This window comes from Chenopodium album, chromosome 22, assembly GCF_948465745.1.
Source record: "Chenopodium album chromosome 22, dcCheAlbu1.1, whole genome shotgun sequence".
Taxonomy (NCBI): domain Eukaryota; kingdom Viridiplantae; phylum Streptophyta; class Magnoliopsida; order Caryophyllales; family Amaranthaceae; genus Chenopodium; species Chenopodium album.
This window is the reverse complement of record NC_137855.1, coordinates 10,391,981-10,412,578: the sequence shown is the minus strand read 5'-3', so window position 1 is coordinate 10,412,578 and position 20,598 is coordinate 10,391,981. Positions and strand designations below refer to the sequence as shown.

General features: G+C 35.1%; 1 protein-coding gene across 1 annotated transcript; it reads right to left on the bottom strand.

Annotated features, from left to right (window-relative positions):
- Positions 1-5,057: 5,057 nt before the first annotated feature.
- LOC145603929 (uncharacterized) lies at positions 5,058-10,545 on the bottom strand. The gene is made up of 5 exons (XM_081659897.1): positions 8,096-10,545; positions 7,306-7,470; positions 6,142-6,182; positions 5,462-5,556; positions 5,058-5,282 (listed from the first exon to the last, which is right to left on the bottom strand). Exons 1-5 carry the CDS (start codon positions 10,543-10,545, stop codon positions 5,058-5,060), a joined length of 2,976 nt encoding a protein of 991 aa, XP_081516023.1.
- Between the last annotated feature and the right edge of the window lie 10,053 nt (positions 10,546-20,598).

Genomic DNA, 20,598 nt, shown 5'->3' with positions numbered 1-20,598 from the left:
TAAGCATTTTCTTAAGCTAATTGTGTTTTTGTAAGCTAATTGCCCTGAATTTTTAAGTTCTTTTTCTTAAGTGGTCTTTCCTTTTCTATTCTAAGCTAATTGCCTTGATTTTTTTTAATGATATCTTTCTTAATTAGTCTCTCTCTCTCTCAAAACCCAATTGACCCGATTTTATAAAGTGGGCTCTTTTTTTTGGTCTCTTAAGCTATTTGCCATATTTTTCTTTAGTGATATTTGTTGTGTGGTCCTCTCTCTCTCTCTCTCTCTCTCTCTCTCTCTCTCTCTCTCTCTCTCTCTCTCTCTCTCTCTCAATAAGCATTTTTCCTAGGTAAAAAGAGTTTTCTTAAGCTAATTTCCCTAACTTATTTTAGTGATATCTCTTAATTGCTCTCTCTCTAAGCTATTTTCCTTGATTTTCTTAAGTGCTTTTTATGGTCTATTGATTTTCTTATGTGTTCTTTTTTGTTTTTAAAGTGTTCCTTTTTCTAAAGCGATATTTCTTTTCTTAAGTAATCTTTCTCTAGCATTTAGGAAGTACTAAATGTATCAATTTTTATTTTGCAGGTATTATAATTATATCCAAATTGTTTTGATGGTTTTGTTGATATTATAAAGTCAATTTATGTTAGCTTGCCCTTTATTATAAGGAAATTGATTTTTTTTTCTTAAGTTAATTAATTGTGTTTTCTTAAACATTTTAATAAACTTTTTCCTAAGTTAATTGTGCTTTTCCAAGTTGATTGCCCTTTTTCATTCTTCTTAAGTGATCTCTCTCTCTCTCTCGTATACTAATTGACCTGATTTTCTTAAAAGATCTTTCTTAAGTGGTCTCTTTCTCCTAAGCTAATTGTCTTGTTTTCTTAAGTGATCTTGCATAAGTAGTCTTTATCTCTTCCTCGTGCGCATTCCAGTAAGCCTATTTCCTAAGCTAATAGACCTGAGTTTTTTAATGATCTTTTGTAAGTTGTATTTCTCTCTCTTCTAAGCTAATTGTCTTGATTTTTCTTTAGGGGTTTTTTTATTTTCTCAAGTGGGCTTTCTTCTTAAGTGATCTTCTTAAGTAATCTCTCTATTACTCTCTCCTTACCGTAAAATAGTTACCTTTATTTTCCATGATTTTCTTAAGTGGTCAATTGATTTTCTTAAGTGATCTTTCTTTGCTTATGTGTCCTTTTTCGTAAGCGATCTCCCTATCTCTCTCTTTCTCAATTGATCTTTCGTAAGTGGTCGTCTATGTCTCAAGTAGGGATGTCGATGGGGCGGGGCGGGGCGGATGTTGGCCTTCCCATCCCCATCCCTACCTCATACCCACAATCTATATACTTTTATACTATTTTATAAAATAATAACGTGAAATAAAATATAAATTATAATACTTTGTACTACACTTATATTATAAACAAAAATTTGTGTTATATTAAGAATGTTTTTTTTCCCCCTTCAAAAAAAAAAAAGAATGTTTTTTTTAATATTATAATCCTTATTAATTATGTGGCATTGTGTATTTGAGAGACGGAAATTAGGTGTGTCTTGGGTGGGGATTAGGCTGGTATTTGTTGGGGATTAGGTGGAGATGGATATTCAAGTGGGGGTGGGGCGTTTTGCACCTCTATTCTCAAGTGATCTTTCATAAGAAATAACCTTAAGAAAACGTAATTATCTTAAATGGTTCAACATTTTAATAAGCCTTATCCTAAGCAAATTGCAATTTCCTAACTTTGCTCTGATTCTCTCTCTCTCTCTCTCTCTCTCTCTCTCTCTCTCTCTCTCTCCACAACATTTCAGTAAATCTCTTCCTAATCTAATTACACTAATTTTCTTAAGTGATATTTCTGTAGTGGTCTCTCTCTCTCTCTCTTTCTCTCTCTCTCTCTCTCTCTCTTTATCTCTCTATATCTCTTTCTCTATCTTCGTCTTAGTCGCAATGTATTTTAGTAAGTATTTTCCTATGTTGATTGTGTTTTCCTAAGTTAATTTTCATGACTTTGTTAAGTTATCTTTCTTAAGTAGTCTTTTTTTTCTTCTTTCTCCTAAGCTAATTTCCCTAATTTTCTTAAATGATATTTCTGAAGTGTCCCCCCTAAGCTAATTGACCTGATTTTCTTAAGGGATCTTTCTTTAACGCTATCGGCCTATCGCTCTCTCATATGCAATCTATCCTAATTTTCTTAAGTGTATTTCTTCTCTCTATGGCTCTCTGCTAAGCTAATTGCCCTGAGTTTCTTAAGTTAATTACCCTGATTTCTTAAGTAATCTTTATTAAGTTAAGTGATCTTTATTAAGTGCTCTCTCTCTCTCTATCTCTCTCTCTCTCTCTCTCTCTCTCTCTCTCTCTCTATGTATATATATATATATAATATTTATATGGAATTTAGTACCTTTTTCTAAGCTAATTTCTCTTAATTTCTTAAGTGATCTTTCTTTAGTGGTATCACTCTTTTTGTTAAATGATCCTCGTAAGTGCTCTCTCTCCCTCCCTCTTAACAAATTACTTTAAGAAAATGTAATTAGCTTATGTAGCCATTTCTTTTTTTTTTAAAAAAAAAAAAAAAAAAAAACGCTTATGTGGCCATCATTTTGATAAGCCTTGCAACAAAAGAAGCAAAAACAACAAAATAATTACCAAACGACAATGAAATTTAAAGAAAAGAAAATTAAATTACAAAGTAAAAATGCTCAATATCTATTCCTGAAATATACTTTAAAAATGGCTTTAACAATGCTTTTCTTTTTATTGCCTTTTCTCTCTGTTTTAGGTTTGGCTTATAAAGTCAATTCCTACTTGATCCTACTCCCATCTTCTCTTTTTATCACTCTTCTTGTAGTTCTCTTCAACTTTTCCTTCCCGTTCATTGTCTGGTATCTTCTCTTGCATATTTCTCCATCTTTACTATCTTTTTTCTCCTTCCTATCATTCTTCCTCAAAGCTTTTTGATACCTTTGTCTCCATCTAGCTCCTATTTTACAGCTTGAACACTTTAGTTAGTTTAATCCTAATTGCCTCCTACCCCATTTTACCTTCTTTAGTAATTATATTTAACGTATTTTATAATCATCCTCAACTTCACTCTAGAAATGGCCTCTTAAAAATGAACTTACTCTTTCTTTCTCCATTCTTTTATAAAATTGCAAAGTTATAGTCAACTCCTAGTGCATATATATATATATATATATATATATATATATATATATATATATATATATATATACATATATATGTATATATATGTACATATCTATGTATATATATGTATGTACATATCTATGTATATATATGTATGTACATATATATGTACATATATATACATATATATGTATATATATATATATATATACATATATATATATATATATATATATATATATACCTAGCTCACCTAGTTCCAGAAGTTCATAATCCAACCTTAAAATAATAAAAAGAAATTTGTTAGAAGGCACAAGTTTTAATCTTCCATTAAGCAACTTTTCTAAACTAATGAACAAATAGTTTCTATCTTTCATATAACAATCTTCCAAATATGGAAAAGAAAAGGACCAGAAGAGTACCATGCCCAATTTCCCCATGGCTCCACCTTTAAAATTCGAAGAATACTAAATATGTGCTCATGATTGTTCTGGAAATTAAAAATCAAATGTAAGTCATCATAACTTGAACAAAGTATAGTTCTCATACATAATTTCAATATAATCCAGGTAAGAGGTAGTATTTAAAGCAAGCATTACACAACAGAAGATGGTATGTATTACATTCTAACTACAGATAAAGCAATACACAACAGAAGGCATTATTAGATTTTAATTGTAGAGAAAGTATTACACAACAGCTAAAGGTATATATGTATTATACTCTATCTGCTAAGAATTATATAGAGCAGCAAAATACCCAAAAATTTGCCTGGATAAACCAACAAATATAATAGAATATTAAACTCTTGGATACCAGTTTCCTTTGAGGCATAATATTCTTTAAGTTCAAACAAAAATCATAGATCTTTGACACTTTAGACACCCATAAACAGAATCCTTAGAGTGATTCCCAAACACTTGCAGTTTTGACAAAAAGAAACAACAAATTACCAACTCCATTCTTAATTTCACCCCTCTTTTCATCCCTCAAATATTAGGTTAATCTAGGTCTCAAGTTTATTTTGGGATTACATGATGAGTGACCTTTGTTCATTTTAGGGCTAAAACAATATTATACAAGTGACCTTTGTATAATCAAATACAATATTATAATCAATATAATTAAAAAATTGAGTTGATTAACCCAATATTATATGTTCCATGACCTTTGTTCATTTCACCCCTCTTTTCATCCCTCAAATATTATCAGCTCCTTTACATAACCTAGTATGTACACTTCATAACATGTTTCTATTTCAAGTATACTTTTTTTTTTTCTCTCTTCACTCTTCATCATATCAGCTCCTACAATACTTCTAAATCTTTCAATCTATCCACCACCATAATTTTTAATATTTTAACCCACAAAAAAATGATAATATAATTAAAGAAAGGGTGGTATACACTACACAGACAGGATAAATAAAACAACGGATATTAATTAGAATGGTAAAGCAAAATGGCAATATATAACAAGTAAATTTCATACTATAAAGAGACGTCACAACATCTCATAAAAGGCACTCCTTTATGGAACATTGAAAATTTCATAGTAGATAATCAAGTTGGCTGTGCTGAGTATTTATTTTAAAAGAGCTTTGTGATATAATGTTGTAAAGCGTATGATCGGTAATCTATTAGCAAATTTAACTCCTTTGCTAATGCCAATTAAACAGGATGCACCTAAAAGGTCATTTATTATTAAGTGTCATCAGGAGGAAAGCATAAAGTACATGTAACTAACATTAAAAGTTTACAGAAGACATAAACAGGGCATATGTATATAACTACATGATGTATGATCTCTGCGGAAAAATCGATACCCATCATTAAAGTTTTTGAAAAAATAATGCATCATAACTTTTATCATAACGAAAAGACTTACCCAGCAGGAAGTAGTAACACCAATACATACGACAAGTATTTGAATTTCACTCGAGCATGTTCGGATGTTCCGGCATTTTGTGACGCTCCAACCACCCAAATCGAGGGCATAAAAGTAACGTGAACCCAAATAGAAATCCTGATATATAGCCTCCAATTTGGGCAAAATTGTCAACATGAGGTTGGATTCCAATTGTCAAGTTGATGGCGATCCCATGGTCACAAGTGTGAACAAAGTAGAAGCTTAGAAGAACGTAAAGAGATTTTGAGACCTAAAAACATGAGGTGTGCTTCAATATATTGCAGAATAACTAAAATGAGCTATAATGACACAATCAGAACATAAATCCTAGAGTTTTCAAAAGGCACCTTGTGTAGAGAAAATGAAACCTTAATTTCAGGATTATCTTCAAAATATGAACTCTTAAAGATAAAACTTACCCATTTGAACGGTGAGGATTCTGAGGTTGACATTCTGCAGCACACTCCATAAGAGGGTGAATAGCTTGAACTTGTTCCTTCTACTCGATCTCATCCTCTTTTGCACTGAAATTTAACAAAGAAGTCAGCAGACCAAAAATATAAAGTATGATCATTCTCATAATCAGCTATACCTAGATGTCCTAGCCTCGAGATCAAATCTCATGCTTGAATTATTATACTTTGCTTTGCTTCAAAATGTCAGCTAAAATGTAGCCAAACTCATCCTTCCAATTCCGTACATAATTCTAAAAAGGAAAAAACCATATTCAGAACAGAATACTTATTTTAATGCCCCGTGAGCATTGATTGTGTTCAATCATATACAAAGTAGCAAAAATTCTAAAAAAAATTAGAAAAGCATAAACAAAGAAAGCAGTAGCTCATAATCCACAGATATTGTTTGAAGCCCACATGTACCCACATTGGAATTAACCAAAAAATTTGTTGCAGAGAGTACTAAATCATCTTAAAATACTTCTTATAACTTCCATTTCCCCACAAGAAACTCAGACTAATCACATAAAGTCGTATCAATTTAGTGACATCTTTCATAGTGATAAGCTTGTGGGTGATCACATCACTATTGCTCAAGGAGGACAAAGCTAAGAAAGTTTACTAATTAATAGAATTTTTACCAATAATACATACCTCCAGGTGCTCTAACTGATAACATCAAACACAACTTTAAACTATAACAGCACAAATCCAAAAATATAAAGATTATAGATGCAACTACAATCTCATGTTCAAGTACTTCAAAAGACAGTAAAGCGTTTGATTGTCTGAGTTATGTGTTATTTCTATGTACATAGTATAATCTAAGTATATTTCCATTCGTATCGGACTAAAAATATATACACAATGATTTAGATTGCCTCACTCAGCATAAAGATTCAAATTAAGAAATTTTGTAATGAATTACTAACTCCACCTTTGTAAACCCCCATGTCACAGGCTACATCTTAACATTCTGTACAGGAAAGAAGCAGTAGCCTGATCACAATTTTCAACCCAGCTCAATATAGGAAAGAAGACAAAGACCGTAAAGCTAAACTCTCTTTAGTACTCCAGCTCAATGTAAGGCATTTTACTCACTTCAAGTCGCATTTGTTACAAGAATTTTCCATATAGAAAGCTTTTCCTTGGATAAAAATGTAAGATAGTGTTGATTTTTTAAAGCAATATCAATATTTGGATAAGCAATATCAATATCTTACAAATTATAATGTAGTATAATGCAAAAGCTAGTATACTAATATCTTATAACAAGATATTTGACATTGGATAAAAATACTTTGTACAATGCAGCAGAGGGGAAAAAAACTATTATAAGATATGCCAAAATGTTAAATTCTTGGATAAAAATTCCTATTTTGTAACTATGTAAGATATAGCTTTTCAAGCGGATTCCGATAAACACTTTGCAGAAATTATGTTGCTTGGCAAGGGAAAACTCCAGCAGGAGGAAGCTCAAAATAGTGTGAGGATCGAGCCTAACAAAACTTGGTTTGCCAATAAAAGAGCAGGCAACTACTGCAATAAAGATTAGCGTGATAGTATGTTGAGATTGATGGTACAATACACTCATTCTCTTCAATTTATTGCCAACATTCGGCCTAGTATAGCTTGGTTTATTCAGTATTGTGCAATATCAAGTAACAACATTGGATTAATCTCACAACTTTTTATTCAAAAAAAAATTCTCACAACTTGAAAAGAAAGAATATAACAGCATTGAGAACACAATGTGTAAGATGCAGCAAATGATCATATTCTAAGAATTGGCATTAGTAACAGAATAGTAATTCATACCATGAGCTTAGACCATGGTCCCTTTGAAGGTGTGGCCTTGATAGGATCACGAGCGCTGAAAAAAACTGAGGTGTAGGAGGATTCGGACGTATAGGTGATACATTTGCCTCACGCTTAACATTTTTCAAATTCAGAGAAATAGGGATGTTCTCTACTCCATCTCTCCTGAAACATGCACAATTGAAGCGTTAACCTCTTGGGTATATAACAAAAAAAAAATCTAATCTACTCAAAATTTAACCCAAAAGTAAAATAGGAAATAGATTCAAAGTGAAAAAAAAATGGTTTTTTCATTTCAAAAAAATAAACTTTATCTTTGTCTGTAAATAAATACTCGAGTACTACGTAAATAATTACCCGATACACTGAAACATATCAAATTAGTTAATTAGCAGACCCACAGAAATAAAATCCCTTTATGCATGCACCAAACAACTATTGAATAGCTTCAAAAACTCAATCACGGGCATTAACCATTTAAAAATACTTAACAAATAAAATTATAATCAAAGAAATGAATAGTCTAGAAATTAAAACACCTCCAAGGCCAATCATGTTCTCATCAAAGATAGTTGCATCAAAAATTAATCTTGTAAATGCCAGCACTTGGGCTCTTCCATATTGAAAGATCATCTTGCTCTTCCCTAGCATTTCCCTCCCTTATCCCTGTCTTTTCACATTCGCACGCAAGCTGCATTGCTTTGTGGATTATCTCTCCCCTCTCCCATTTCTTTTTATCAAACACCCAAGCATTCATATTTCCCACAAAATACACCAAAAAATACTCCACCATCTCATATCATTGTGAACCACAGCAATGTTACAACACCACTTCTTAAAATTATCCCCTCTAAAATCATTCACATTCATTCTCAAAGGGGATTGCAGCCACACAATACTAGCATGTGAGCAGTTCACAAATAAATGGAGAATCGTTTCTTCATTATCACCACACAAAGGACAAACAGGATCAATATGCATACCTTTTTTCACCAGGGCAGCACGCACAGGCACACCATTCATTAAGGCCTTCCAAGCGAAGACTTTTAGCTTTGGTGGAATGTCAGAACGCCACAAATTGCTCCATTTGAAGGCAATAGCAGGCAAGGATGAGGAGGCACTATTTTGTTTTTTATCCTTTAGCAAAAGATTATAGGCATTGCGAACTGAAAACTCCCCATTTTTGGAATGCACCCACGACCACCAGTCTTCAGCATTATACATTGAAGTCGGGATTTTCTTTATAGCATCAACTTCAACTCTCGAGAATAAATTCTCCAAAGTAAAAATATCCCAGCTCCCCTCTTTCAGCAGTTCATTGACCATATACGGCCCTTGCTCAGTCACTCTGCTAGTTCTTTCAATTCGGAAATCGGGTAGTGAAGGGACCCAAGGGTCCTTCCATATATCAACAGTAGCACCACTCCCTATCATTTTCCTCACTCCTTTTTTAAGCACCCATCTTGCATTACAAATTGATTTCCATGTGAAACTTGCTGCAGGGCTGACTTTGGCATCCAGGAAGGTCGAATTAGGGAAGTATTTCCCTTTCATAACCTTTGCCATTAAGGATTGATCATTTGTGAGAATACGCCATCCTTGCTTCGCCAATAAAGCATCATTGAAAAACTTCATATTCCTAAAACCCATACCCCCATCTTTTTTGGAGTAGTACATTTTATCCCATGCTACCCACATTAGCTTTCTCTCTTCCCCTTTTTGCCCCCAAAAAAATTGTCTACGCAATTTTTCCACAACCTCGAGGATGCTTTTCGGAAGAGCAAAACACTGCATCGCATAAGAGGGAATAGCTTGCGCTATAGCTTTGATGAGCACCTCCCTTCCCGCTTGTGACAAAAATCGTTCCTTCCATCCCTTGAGCTTTTTCCAGACACGATCTTGAATGGATTGGAAAATCTTCTTTTTTGACGCTCCTACATAGGTAGGAAGGCCAAGGTATTTTTCATGGTCATCAACAGCCTTAAAGGTTAACTTCGTTTGAAGCAAATTTCTCTTTGCAAGCTCTACATTTCGGCTAAATGACACCTCAGATTTATCCATATTCAATTTTTGTCCGGAAGCAGCTTCATAAATAGAGAGAATATCAAGAACCTCATCAACTTCTTCCTCACAAGCTCTAGGGCTAATAGGCTCCACCTTCCTTCCTATTTTAATACCATGAATGCTTTTTTTCATCTCCGCATCTCTCAAAAGAGCCGACAAACCCTCGGCACAAATGATGAACAAAAAAGGTGAGAGGGGGTCACCTTGACGGAGACCACGACTTGGAGAAAACCACCTAGAAGGCTGCCCATTCAACAACACCGAGAAAGAGGTCGACGACACACAACCCATAAGAAGGCGCACAAAGTGAAGAGGAAACCCCATCTTAACCATCATCTTCTCCAAAAACCTCCACTCGACCCTATCATAAGCCTTGCTCATATCAAGTTTAAGCCCCATGTAACCCTTCTTTCCCGTCTTCTTCTTCCTTAAAAAATGAAAACACTCATAGGCCACTAAAATATTATCCGTGATGAGCCTCCCCGGAACAAAACCACTTTGAGTTTCGTTGATAATAAAAGGAAGAACTTTTTTCAACCGGTTTGCTAGGACCTTCGACACAATCTTATACACCACATTGCATATACTAATTGGCCTAAAATCAATAGGAGACTCACATGTCTTCTTTTTTGGAATTAAAACCACATGAGTCTTATTATACGGGCCAATATCTTCACCATTATTCAGCACCCCCAACACCATACTACACACATCTTCCCCAACAATACCCCAATACTTTTGATAAAAGATGGCAGACATTCCATCCGGGCCCGGGGCCTTGGTGGGATGCATTTGATCAAGGGCCTCCTTCACTTCCTTCCTATGAAAATGCCCCGAAAGAGTACTGAGCAAATCGGACGGCACACACATAGAAACTTTGTCAATGACAGGGTCGCATTCGACATCATTACTAGAGGTGAACAAATTCTCATAGAAGCTAGCAAAAACCTCAGTAAATTTGGTCTTCATTGTCGTATAAGATCCCACCCTCATCCTTAATTGTTGCAATGTGGTTTCTAGCAACTCGCTGCTTTGCTTTTTGGTGAAAAAAAGCTGTGTTTTTATCACCACTAGTGATCCATTCTTGTCTGCTCCATTGTCGCCAGTAAATCTCTTCCCTCGTCTCAAGTTCGTCCATTCGATCATCAAGGGCTCTAATCTCGGCAAGGATGGCATCAGTTTGCTCCTCCCTCATAAGCGAATCCATCCTACCTTTACAATCACGAACTTCTTGAGCAAAATCTCCAAACTGCTCCCTGCTCCAAGATCAAAGATTAGAGGCAGTAGCACCAATCTTGGCATCAATTCCCCCTCCCTTAGACCACGCTGACTCTATAATCTCAGCACAATTCGGATCACGAGTCCACATCTCCTCAAATCTATACATTTTCTTTTTTTTTTTTCTCTTCTCCTGCACTCCAATCTTTTTCTTCAAGCAAAGTAAAATAGGAAGGTGATCCGACCGTCTCTTCGTAAGATGGGTAACAAAGGACCCCGGAAACATTTCTTTCCACTCGACAGTAGAAAAAAAACGGTCAAGCCTTTCTTGAAAATTAGCCTCACCACCCCTATTATTGTTCCATGTAAAGTCATATCCCACATACCCAAGATCCTCAAAGTGACACATATTAGCAGCTTGTCTCAATATTTCTGCCTCTACAACATTAAACACATTGCCACCTTGTTTTTCACACGCCATCAACATCAAATTAAAGTCCCCTCCACACACCCAAGGTAAATCATTCGACCCCGCAAGAGTCTCCATCAAAACCCTCGTCTTGAACTTGTTTTCTTCTTCCGGGTGGCCATACAAACCAGTAAAGTGCCATTCATCATTATCATCACTAATGACCCTCGTATCGATGTGGTTCAAAGAAAAAGATAAAATAAAGACCTCAAAAGCAGGCCTTCACAAGATGGCCAGACCACCCCTTCTTTTTCGACCCTCCCCTTCACAACTCACAGCAAACAAGTTCTCGAACCCCAGCTTAACATTCACTCTTTCCATCTCGAAAGTTTTTAATTTAGTTTCTGAGAGAAAAATCATTTGGGGATGTTCAGTTATTACAATGCGTTTAAACGCATTCACCGCATAGGCACTCCCCAAGCCTCTGCAGTTCCAAGAGAGGATGTGATTCATAAATCACCGAGAGCCCATGGAGTGGGGCCCGCCACATTTTCAGTTTTCTGATCCGAAGCTCTTCTCTTTACAGCTACTCCAGCTTCATTCTCGATAAGTTTGCTTTCAATTACCCCCTCCTCCCTCCCAGTCCTTTTAACACCAATGCACACCTTCTCCTTCCCACTACCCTTGCTTCCCTTCTTTTCAGATTTGCTCCAAAGCCTTTTTTTTCCCTTTCACCACTCCCCTCACCATTATCCAAATCCACCATATCAGCATCATAATTCCCCTCCTTTTCAATCATATCTTCTTCTATACCCTGCTCTGTACTCTCCCCAGAAATCCCTTCGATAGTATCATCCAAAGGAACAAGATCAGCACCTTGGGAGCTAGACACATCAAACGAACTCATCTTTTTAATCATCATTTGCACACTCGGGTCTGTTTGCTTCTTCTCACTTGGTTTTGGTTTGGTAACGAACACATGAACCAGCTTGCTGCCCTTGTCCCTCATCATCCCTACCTCTATTCCCTTTCCACAGAGATGCTTTTAGCCACATCCCATATCCCAGCACCTCAGAGTCCAAATCTCTACATTCATCACAGTCCTTTACTCCATGACCAAGCAGCCCACAATAAAAGCAAAATAAGGGAGGTTTTTCATATTTTACATCAAATGCCTACTCTACACCACCTCTCATCTTTAATTTAACACTTCTACGCAGGGGTTTACGAACATCCACTAACACTCTCACTCTGATAGATTTATCAATCCCTATAGAAGCTGAACTATCCATTTTAACAAAGGTACCCAGTTTATTCCCTAACTTCTCAACATTTGTCACATTTAACCTCCCTTTAAAAGGCAAATTGTACACTCTCACCCACATTGGCAAGTTAAATAGTTCAACATCAGACGGTTTATCATTACAGCCAATTTCTCCCAGTATTAAAGCATGTTTGTCAAAATGCCAAGGTTATTCCTCCAAAACCCTTCCCTTATCCCTCCAATGATAAAATTGGATCATGAAAAGGTTTTTTCCTACATTCCTAATGTCGACACCATGTTTAGGGTTCCAGACATTTTTCATAGTGCTAATAAAGGCATTGACATTAATAGAACGGTCAGTCCAGATCTTACCAACGAGGCTTAATTTAACCCTAGCATCCTCGTCTTCTTCTCCTCCTTCATCCCATTCAACTGCTTCCTCATCTGCGTACGAGTCAGTCTTTACATCCTTATCAGTCGCATCTTCAGTATTACGGTTGTTATCGCCAGGCACCATCTTTGCAAGACCTTTTGTGTTTATCCCAACTATTTGTTTAGACGAATTCTCCATGGAAAACCAGTGAAAAATCTCGAAAAAAAACGAGAAGAAACCTTCAGTCGAAGGAAAACCTAGAAACCCTAGAGAAACCCTCCCAAGAGACGTGCTCTAGAGGGAACTTTTATAACAAATTAAACAAATTAATTAAATTAAAATGATCAAAACCTTCATGTTGAATAGATTGACGTAGCTTAGAAGATAGAAATTAAAAGGTTGCTTCACAATTTTTTTATTTATAAAAAAAAATAAAAAAATAAAAAAAAATTAAATTTTTCGGAAATTTGAAGTTTGCTCTTCGCTGGGTTTGTGCACAAGGACAGGGCGTGTTAACAGAGGTCGGAGAAACCACCAGCAAAAAAATGGTCGCCGTTAACGGTGGTCGTCTAAGAAGAGGGGCATAACGGTCCTCATGACCTTTCCTTGCCTCACTTTTGGTATCTTATTAACAATTAAACCCTAGATTGTTAAATTGATATTCGACTATTACACAAAAAAAACATCTTAACCTCAGAAAAGTTGTCTCAATGAAATATAGATAGAAAATCTGAAGCCATGGAGAGCTCACAGGTACAAAGCTCATATAATTAAAGAAAACAACAAAAATTAACACCCAATTTCAACAACATTCAAGACGACCCCAGTTCCCAAATTCAACAAAAACTCAAAACTCTTTTCTCCAAATTCATTAAAATCAAAATCCCATTTCACATATTACAGAAGAGATTAAGAACATACCGCATGAAAAGATTACGTTCATTGAGAAGGGAAGGGTTTTCCTTAAGCAATCTCTGAAACCCAACAAGATACCCAGATTGAGCATATCCATGAATGTTAACAGACTTCAAAAAAATCCATTTCAAACGATCACCGCAGCACACAAACCAATCAAACGAACGGCAAATCCAACAACACCAATAACCGATTCTATTCCAAAAAATTTTAATGACCATGGAAAAAAAAAAGAGAAAACCAAAACCAAACAAGATCAAAAGACCAAAATGAGTGATAGCAAAAGCAAATGATGATGAGTGATAGTGAAAGCCCCAAAGATGAGTAATAGCGAGTATTGAAAGCCCCAAAGATGAGTAATAGCGAGGAAAACCAGAAAAAGTAAAAAGAAAAAGAAGTAACAAGAACAAATGGCAATTTCGTAATAAACATATGAGCAAGAGGGTAAAAGTGACCGTGCACTGGCCTACTGTTCATAAGGAACAGTGCCGGTGGTCTTCTCTCTTTTTAAAGAGTGTAGATGTAGATGTATAAAAGTGGGTACCCGGAACTGGAATCGGTACCTGTTGGAACCAATTCCAATTCTTAAATTTTAGGACCCGGTTGTATCGGTTCCAAATTTTAGGAGCCGGTCCCAACCAATTTCAGGTCCGGAGCCTAAAATGTAACACCCCAATAATTCTCTCTTTAAACCTCTGAGGACCCTGAACAATATTCAAGAGAATTACTGGCGTGCTACCGCCACGTGTTCAAACGTTAAGGCTTTATCAGAAAATAGCAGCGGAAAAACTAAATCAGTTATAAATAAGTTTCAAAACCAACGAATGAAACCAAATTAAGTCATACAACTTGGAACCATTAAGGCCCTTATTCAAAACCCAATAAAAGTAGTAAGTGATTAAATTCTGTGTTCAAATAAATTCAAACCCAAAAGAAATAGTGTCGAATAAAATTGAATTAAAATAAATTCAAACTTGCAAAAGAAATAAAATGCAAACAACCAACTCTCTACTCAAGATCCCACAACCCTGATGAATGTTGCATGTGTAAGAACCTGTGGTAATTCTGCTCCCCAATATTACAAGTGTAAAAATTGGATCGTCACAGGGTCATTGAAAGGCGAAGGCCATGACCAAAGAAAGACACACAAAGCACGCAATCAGCAAAACTGAGTACATACAAGCTCCAAAATAAATTAAGAAATCCATAACATGTTACTAATAATCAATCATCATGCATCATTAAATTATAGACTCAACACACGACTCAACTATTTATATTACTAAGACTCCATTAATTAATATTAGATAAATCATTATTTTTATTCATTGGATTACGCAATAGACAAGGTTGTCCAACCCATGCTCCATTTGGAACATCAATAAAAGAAAAACCCCATGCCTCCTTTCGGAAACATCAATAAACATCCAACGACCACGGGCGCGACTCCGTGACCGTAGTTAGTATGAGATCTCACCTAACTCCTAGTTTTGAAAAATATTTGAAATAAGAGACTCGTAGATCAGACGGCCTCGAGAAAAGTACACGGCTAATACCCCATGTACCCCAACCCCTGATTGTCATTACTCCAGAAGTGCACCAATCCAGAGTTTTATTGCTCATTCATCTTGCACTTTACGTGATTTACAGGTTTAGACTTGGTGATGACTCATATGCATAACAATTCAATCAATCCAATATCAATTCAATCAAGTAAAACGACTTTTCAATTTCAATTCTTGATTTATTAGTGGCAAGCAACATTTATTATTTATTCCTTTACTACCTCGGTGTATAAACACCTTGAGTGCATAAGGCACCCCAAAACCCCAACCTCGTCTTAGAAGACTTAAATTCTTCCTTTACTCATCCTGCTTGCATAATCATGAATGAGTAATAAATTAATCATTACACCAATCATATACCTTTGTCTCTAAGCGCACCTTGCATAATTAGAGTACAAATAATACTTGCAATATAAAATAGTGCACGTCATACGAAATTCACAATGTATACCCAAACAATTTAACTCAGTCATCCCTATACATGATACTAAGTTCTCGATCCGTCGTCCTTAAACATGCACCTAAAAGAAAGGTTTCGTAACTTGTACGTACCTTGAGCAAACGAATTGGTATGCCACTTTACTAACTAGAAATCACCTTCAATAAACTCCTCTCCTAAGCCAAATAATAACATCTCAATCAATACCCAATCAATCAAATTTACAGCAATACTAACTTACTTTAAAACCTTCAAAATCCAAATCAAACAACACTTTAAAACCTTCCTTTTTGTTAAAATTAAAGGCTTATATATAGTTCTTTAAATTTTTCTTCATAAAAACCTTAAAATACACTCTTATACATGAAATTACAGCAAGTTCAAAGTCTAATAAAAATCTAAAAATTATATAAAAACCCCTAAAAATCTCCCTTTTAAAAGGTAATCACACCCTTTTATTAAAATCACAATTATACTACTTTAAATAAAATTCCAGCATTTTAAACTAATCGAAAACCACTTCAAAACTTCATCAAAATACATCTTTATACTTAAGTTATCCATAGAAAAATTAAATTATCTTTTACCCTTTAAACTCAAGGATAAAATTTAAAAAAAACTTCGTTAAAAACTAAAAGCTGCCCGAAAATCATATTTAGAGGCTGAATTTGGCCACGAGAGGGTGGTGCTCACTACCAAAGGTATGAGTATTTCTTAAAACGTTGTTTCCACATGGAAAACACTACTTTTTTTGTCAAAATCGGATGAGTTTAGAACCTGATCGGGAGTAAAACAGGATTAATTTTAACGAACGGAAATCTAAAAATTAAAACACGAATCTATGTGTTCAAAATAATCTGGAATTAAGTTAAACTAATCAGTAGTTATAATCACCAAAATTTCAAAACATCATTACTATAAAAGCCCTAAATCAATTGTTCATAAAAACCCTAAAATCATGATTTTCAATAAATTGAAACCCTAGGTTTATAATTCATAAAATATGAAATTTATAACATAAATATAATCTGAAACTTATAATCTTTATACCATTAAAATATAATTTGATACTAAAAATATAATCTTTATACTAAAATCAAAACCCAAAACAATTAACATTAAGCAAAATAATGAAACAAAAGAGGATGAAAATAAGACTAACCTTTTTGTGTGGGAAATTTTTGGAGATTCATGGGGTATTTATAGGAGAGAATTATTGTAGGGTAAAAAGAAAGATTGGGCCTCATAAAAATAATGGGTCTATTATGTAAACAAATGGGTTAGGCTTGTGTGATTGGACATAAATTGTAGAATAAAGGTGCATAAAATAATTTGTTCAAATAATTTTCGACCCAGATTAATAATTTGAAACTTTTGAAATTAAATTATGAAAAATAAATAAATATTATAAATAAAATAAATTTTCATTTATAAAATATTTAAAAATACGGGGGATTACATAAAATTTGAGTGGAAACCTGGTTTGCTTAACCCTATCTCACATAGAGAGACGACTACACTAACAATCTAATTCTTTTTTTTATAAGGGAAATTCCAAGTTTATAAGTTTGAAATACACTTTTGTATATCAGGGGTTACTTATGTCATTTCACTTATTTAATTGGGGCCATTTTTGTATTTTTATCCCTTTCTTCTTCCCTTCTTCATTCCACCATGACCAGCCAACCCACCTTTTCTTCCTCCATGTAAGTAAGCTGCACACCACGACCATCACTACATGTGGCGGTCTCAAATGCCGACGCGAAGAAAATGCTTTTCCTAAGGGGTTGATATGACCCTAATTTACACCCATTTGCTACTAGGGTGTCTTTTCGTTGGGGTGGTTTTTGAGGAAGGAGGAACAATAAGGGTAAGAAAGGAGGAAGAAGAAGGGCGCGATCACGCCAAGAGGAACATGGGATGGCTTCGTGATGATCGGCAAGATGACAGATTGACAGGGAAAGACAGAGATGCTCGTGTTGCTAGATATAAGAGGGGTGGTTGGTAAATGGGAATTGAGGGTGAGAATGGGATTTTTAATTCCAAATTTAAAAAAATCTCTTGTTTGTTAAATGGGATTGAAAATAAAGAAGGGAATGTGATTGTGAATAAATGGGGTGATTTCCCACCAATTTATTACCTAAGGAGGGTAGGTAATAAATGAGTGGGAATGGAAATAAGTGGAAAATGATAATTTTGCCATTAATGAAAAGAATGGAGGAGAAAGATTAGTAAAGGTAGTTTTGTATTTTTGTTATCTATTTCCTATCTATTCCCATCCCACTATCTAAACAAAATATTATCATATTTTTATATATTTCCAACAATCAATTTTCAATCCTATTCCCACATTTTAATCCTTTAACTCCCATTGTTACATTCTAAACGCCCCGTAAAAGTTTTATTTATTTATTTTCTTTTTTTAAAAATATAAAAAGGGGGTATTATATTGCAAAGGAGGCCCCACAAGGCCACAAAGGAACTCATTAACATCGTTTGTTTCTCAGACTTATAAACCGGGGCCTCCTCTTCTTATAATTTTCTCCACTTTTTTTTTTTATTTTTTTTTTGAAGGGTCCACTTAATATATAAACCCTAAGAAAAAAAAATCCCCCAAATTTCCCTCACAATTCCCCTAAATTGTAAACCCTAAAAAATAAATTCTCCAGCGAGTTCTTTGCTTCTCCTCGCTGCTTCTCCATTGAAGCTCTCTGATTTTTTGTTTCTGGTGAGTTTTCGATCTATTTTTTTTTAAGTATTTGAATCATCTTATGCGTATGATGTATTGTTATGGACTTCTGCTGTTATTTTTCCGTGTTGTATGAATCTCTCTTTCCCATTTTCGATATTTCCTTTGTTTCATCCCCAAATAATTGCATCAATTTTAAGAGCCATAATTTAAAGTAAAACTGAAATTGCAAAGAAAATCATGGGGAGAAAACTGAAATCGTACCCGCTTTGTAAGAAATCTGCAGGTTAACTTGCTAATGAAAAAATTAATAAAAGTATAAATCATGTAGGAGGTTGATGGGGGGGGGGGGAGGTAGGTGAGCAGAATGAATTAATTTAGTTAATCAAAAGTGAATTACAGAAAGAGAAGACTGAGGTTTATACTTGAATTACAAAAACTGTGTTGCTTAGGTAATGAAAGCCAAAATCTTCAGTTTTTATGAATACAAACTAAATTGCCTGACCAACTGAATTGTAATTTCGTATAATTTTGTACTCTCCAACAAAACAATGCATAGTTTTATATTTAATTACAATCACTGCTAGCTAATTTGGAGCCTCATGAGTACTTAATAGTAACAAGGCAAGGATTCTGGTGTGTTCATACATGAGTGTAGGTAACAATTGATACATAATTTTAGGCTTATAAAATGAAACAAATTGGCAAAGTGGTGCTGCACTGCTACCATATGCCCATATACTGAATTTGTGATATACAAAGTTTAAGTAGCGTAGTATTTGATATTACAAATAAAAGTATTATGAGTAAATTTTATGTAAACTTTTGGCTAATTTATTAAGTTTATCAATTTTTTTCTCTGTAGGGTAAGTTTCCAATTTGTTTGATTATCCTACCGGCTGCTTGGCGTATAGGGATATGGGGATAGAAAAAGAGCAGAGCAGCGGTTCCCGAAGAGGCCAAGGAGAGGAGAAAAGGATATTAATGCTGGCACTGAACTCTGAAAAGGCGGATGATAGACTAGAAGATGGAACTAATAGGCTTTACTTTGGACTTGTAGATTTTCACTCTGTGGATCTGAAGCAGAATAAGTTAACTCATTGTTGCTTTCCTTCACTGATCATGGTTGAGTTTACACATGCCATGATGTCGTTGAACGATAAACTCCTCTACATGGTAGGAGGTGTGACTCCTCCTATAGCACGATCACCTGACTTCCAACAACTACAACTTGCATCTCCCTTATCCAATCGTACACACTACTTTGGTGGTTCTAGTCTTGACATGTCTGATGAGGCTGCAGTGTGGTGCCCGGCTCCTGTCTTTATTGAGGATCCCATTAGTTCCAACTATGTTAGCTTTCTCGGCAAGATTTACAACTTTGGATCTGATCACCTTGCGCCCGAGGTTCTTGACCCTGCTGCCTGTAATAAGCTAATCAGCCCTATCCCTATCCCTCCAACCCTTGCCGGTTGTAGTGTGTCTGTTCCTGTACTTCCTGACCCTTCAAACAAACGCATTCTTATGCGCCTTTATGGTGGTCCCCTCTCACTGCCGTCCCTGTATGCTTTCACTCCTGATGATGTTGATGGTATTGGTACTGGGAAGTGGAAATGTCTCGCCCCTGATTTCCAAGTTTGGGCTGACTCTGCCGTTGTTGTTAATGGCGTGATATATTTTCACTGCCATAAATTCCCATCTCTTCTTTGTGCTTTTCATATAGCCAAGAAAAAATGGTTGAAAGTCCGGTGGGATTCGTGCTTTAAGGACAAGGACAATAATCTTGATATGAATGTTGAAAGGATACACTTCGATGCAATGCTTCATTTAGGCAACAATATCTTGTGCTTTGCTGGTTGGACACCCATATATCCTACGCCTGCTGTATCTACTCTTGACATTGTCTTTTTCAAGTTCGAAGTGCTAGTCACTGGTGAAACTGTAATCATCAAGGCCTGCGACTCCTACTCATATGACCTTCCAAAGGCTGAAGGTGTGCTGCGTTTCCTCTCTATTTAGCAGGTACTCCCATCTCCATCTGGTGACATGTTGCTAGCTTTTTGTGCGATACTATAGAGAATTTTTAAATATTAAAATCAGGCTTGATGTTTATAGAATGTTAATGATACGTCAACTACATTAGCTTTACAGAAAATTTAATAAGTTCGCACATAATTTTAAAATTCTTTTAAATAAATATTAATTGTTTTTGCCATTTTATAAATTGTGATTATTTACTACCTCCGTTTAATATTAGTTGCAACGACTTGACATTTAGCACTCACACTATATGTCAAATCGTTGCAACTAATATTAAACGGAGGTAGTATTTTTAGTTAGGATACAATTAATTTCAT

Coding starts and splice junctions, on each gene's coding strand:
- LOC145603929 (XM_081659897.1), bottom strand. CDS start 10,545: ATGCCATCCTTGCCGAGATTAGAGCCCTTGATGATCGAATGGACGAAC. Junction 6,183..7,305: donor GACCATGGTCTAAGCTCATG/GTATGAATTACT, acceptor GTGCTGTTATAG/TTTAAAGTTGTGTTTGATGT. Junction 5,283..5,461: donor TCAACCTCAGAATCCTCACC/GTTCAAATGGGT, acceptor TCATGTTTTTAG/GTCTCAAAATCTCTTTACGT.